The sequence below is a fragment of the Echinops telfairi genome, unplaced genomic scaffold (assembly GCF_000313985.2).
Source record: "Echinops telfairi isolate 266 unplaced genomic scaffold, ASM31398v2 ScPeMD7_7458;HRSCAF=8496, whole genome shotgun sequence".
NCBI classification, from domain to species: Eukaryota; Metazoa; Chordata; class Mammalia; order Afrosoricida; family Tenrecidae; genus Echinops; species Echinops telfairi.
In genome coordinates, this window is record NW_022111358.1 from 5960930 (window position 1) to 5963549 (window position 2620).

At 62.1% G+C, this 2620-nt stretch overlaps 1 protein-coding gene across 8 annotated transcripts in view; it reads right to left on the bottom strand.

Moving 5' to 3' along the window:
• Positions 1 to 316: 316 nt before the first annotated feature.
• Positions 317 to 2620, bottom strand: part of KSR1 (kinase suppressor of ras 1) — a 169144-nt gene continuing 166840 nt past the window's right edge. For 2 of the 8 annotated variants that reach the window (XM_045299633.1, XM_045299636.1), the window contains one exon: positions 320 to 969. In XM_045299633.1, coding sequence (XP_045155568.1) covers positions 891 to 969 — 79 coding nt within the window. In that variant the 3' untranslated portion in view covers positions 320 to 890. Of the gene's footprint in view, positions 970 to 1836; positions 2242 to 2620 lie in introns of those variants that run through there. The other 6 variants (XM_045299638.1, XM_045299635.1, XM_045299634.1 and 3 more) reach the window with 5 other exon arrangements.

Here is a 2620-nt window from a genome sequence, read left to right on the forward strand (position 1 = left end):
GCGGGCTCAGAGCATGGGCTGTGGGAGGTGGGCTCAGGTACCGCAGCCGCCTGCTCCCACCCAGCCGACCCCAACCCCGTTGAGCAGGCGCCGTGACACACCCGAGGACGAGCCAAGGTCAGCTTGGGGCTGAGTGGAGTCTAAATCGCTATAGGGTTATGTCTCTTCTCCTTGGGGTTCTTCCCCGGGCGGGGGTCGCTTCAAGAAGAGGCATCTCTACAGGGATGTGGATGCGCCCTCCCCTGCAGAGACGACCTTCGCTAGGTGAACAGCGGCTGCATCCAGATGTCGGCCTGGACGAGGTCTTCTTCCCCCCCAGCAGGAACTGCCCACCCCTCCCCTCTGCCCTTGGAGAGCGCAGCTCCCAGTCAGGGTTTCCGCTCCAAGATGAGGACGGGGGTCAGTGGAGGACCCTAGAGAACCCCTCTGGCGCCCTTGTCCCTAGGACCAGCCAACCACCTCATTGCTCCTCCTGCTCTGCTGCAGTGCCCCCCACCCCACTCCCCACCCATGGGGCTGACCCTCACCATCCCAGTGGGCGGGGCCCGGGGCCCTGTACACAGAGACTGGCCGTCTTTATTATTACCTCTTGTAAAACATCGCCCGCATGCAGCAGAAACATGTATGTAAACATTGGCTGCCTGTCTGGACAGGTTGGGGTGGGGGCGGGTTGGCGCCATTTGCAGCAGCAGCAGCAGCAGCTCCATCTCCGCAGGACCCAGGCATCCCCGGGGGGCAGCAGTCTGTACTGAGGCTCGGGCTCCGGGTTTGCAGCGCCGGGAGGGCCAGGAGGGTGGCTGGTGCTTCAGAGAGCGAGTTTGCTTTTTAGTCTGGGTGGCTCACAGAATCGGTTCGACAAAGCCATTGCAGCAGGAGACCTGCACGCCTGGCTACATCTTGGGATTACTGGGCTCCAGGACGCCCAGGCCCAACCTCTCAAAGCGGGGTGACACTTTGCTGCTACTGATGCTGCGAAGAAGGAGAGAAACCCAGGTTACGGCCTCGCTGGTCAGCGTTGGGAGGAGCGCGTGGACCAGGTCCAGAAGCTTGGCAATGGGCCTGGCCACCCACCAAGAAGTGACAGGGATTGCGACGCTAACAGCCTGCGCAGAGCTGCTCCTGGCAGACATGGAGGGCCGGGTCCCGTCCTCCATCACTCAGCCCACCCCATCACGACCCGGGATCAGAGCTGCTGTCTTATTTGCTCGTGCTCCGACTGGGTGCACGGGAGAAAGAAGGCTTGAGTCCCGGGACCAAGGGCAATGCCCCATCCTGCATTGGAAAGTGCTTCTCCCGTTTGGGGATCCATCAAGGCCATCTGGGAGGCTGGCTGAAAGGCAGCTGCCGAGAGCCGTCTCACGCATGAGACGGGAACCAAGCAGGTCATGGGTGGGGCCCGGGAACCTGCAGTTCGGACGCTCTCCAGTGGCTGATGCACACGGCCTGGAAGTCACCTGTCAGCGATAGCAGACTACACGGGCAGATGCTGTGAGGGTCATAACTTGGTGGTGGGGCAGGGGGATGGGGCTAGCAGCTCTATTTTTATTTCTGAAATTGGAACTGGGCGTCCCCCTTTGCTTTAGGAAAGTGTTTCGGAGGCTGCAGGCTTTGGCAGGTGGGGTCCCTGAGAGCAAGAGGGCAGTGTGTGCCTACTGCTCCCCAGGACAGACCAGGCGTTATCGGGGGCTCTTAGGACCACAGTGCTGGCAACCCTGGTTTGAGGGGGCTCCTGGGAGCTCTCATATCACTCCACTCCTTGTTGGATGGGGCCCCGGGTGAAAAGCCAAGCAGAACCCCCCTCACCCCCCCACCCCTGCCCCATACCAGGAGGGGGCTGGTCTCCCCAGGGTGGGGGTTCCATCTCGACACAGTGTTTGTTAGTCATGACACAGCACCCCCCAAGCAAGACCCAACCAGCATCCCCCACCCCGGAGACAAATGGCAGAGACACAAAAGTCATGTCCAGGAAGGTTAAGAGCGCGTGCGGCCTGCCGTGGGGGGAGGGAGGGCCTCTGTTAGTGGTGGGTCTTCCCGCGGGCGGTCGCTCAGGCACGTGGAGAGGGGGCAGTTTGGAAAACACACAAAGCCAAAGAAGAAGTCTGGCAGGGCAGCCTGGCACGGCAGAGCCTGCGTCCCGGGTTAGTGCCCGCGGTTCGTTGGGTTTAGCAGAAGTCCCGGTGCCGAGGTGTCGGTTAGGAGGAAGAGAGGCCTGGGTGCATGCAAGGCAGTCGGACCTACAACCTACGGAGGGAAGAGAAGGAGGGGGGAGCAGCGTCAGAGCCGCCAGCCCCCAAGGGAGACTGGGGTGAGTGTTAGAGGCCTGTCGGGGGCTGCGGGCGGGGACGCTCTTTCTGGGTGGAAAGAGACAGGGTCGTGGCCTGGCCCCCCATCCCACGCTTGGCAGCAACGCAAGCTGAGGGGCCTGGGAACAGACAACTGTCACCAAACTCCCCCAAGGCCTGGTCCAGAGCCATGCTTCCGGAGAAGGCGCTGGCTAGTGACTGGCTGGTGGGCTCACGCTCCTCACCCACAGACTACCGGCTTGAACCCCTTGGAGCACACTGCATTTCTCACGGGAGCTCCTCCATTGGAGCGTGGGGCTTCGGAGCCAAGGATCCAA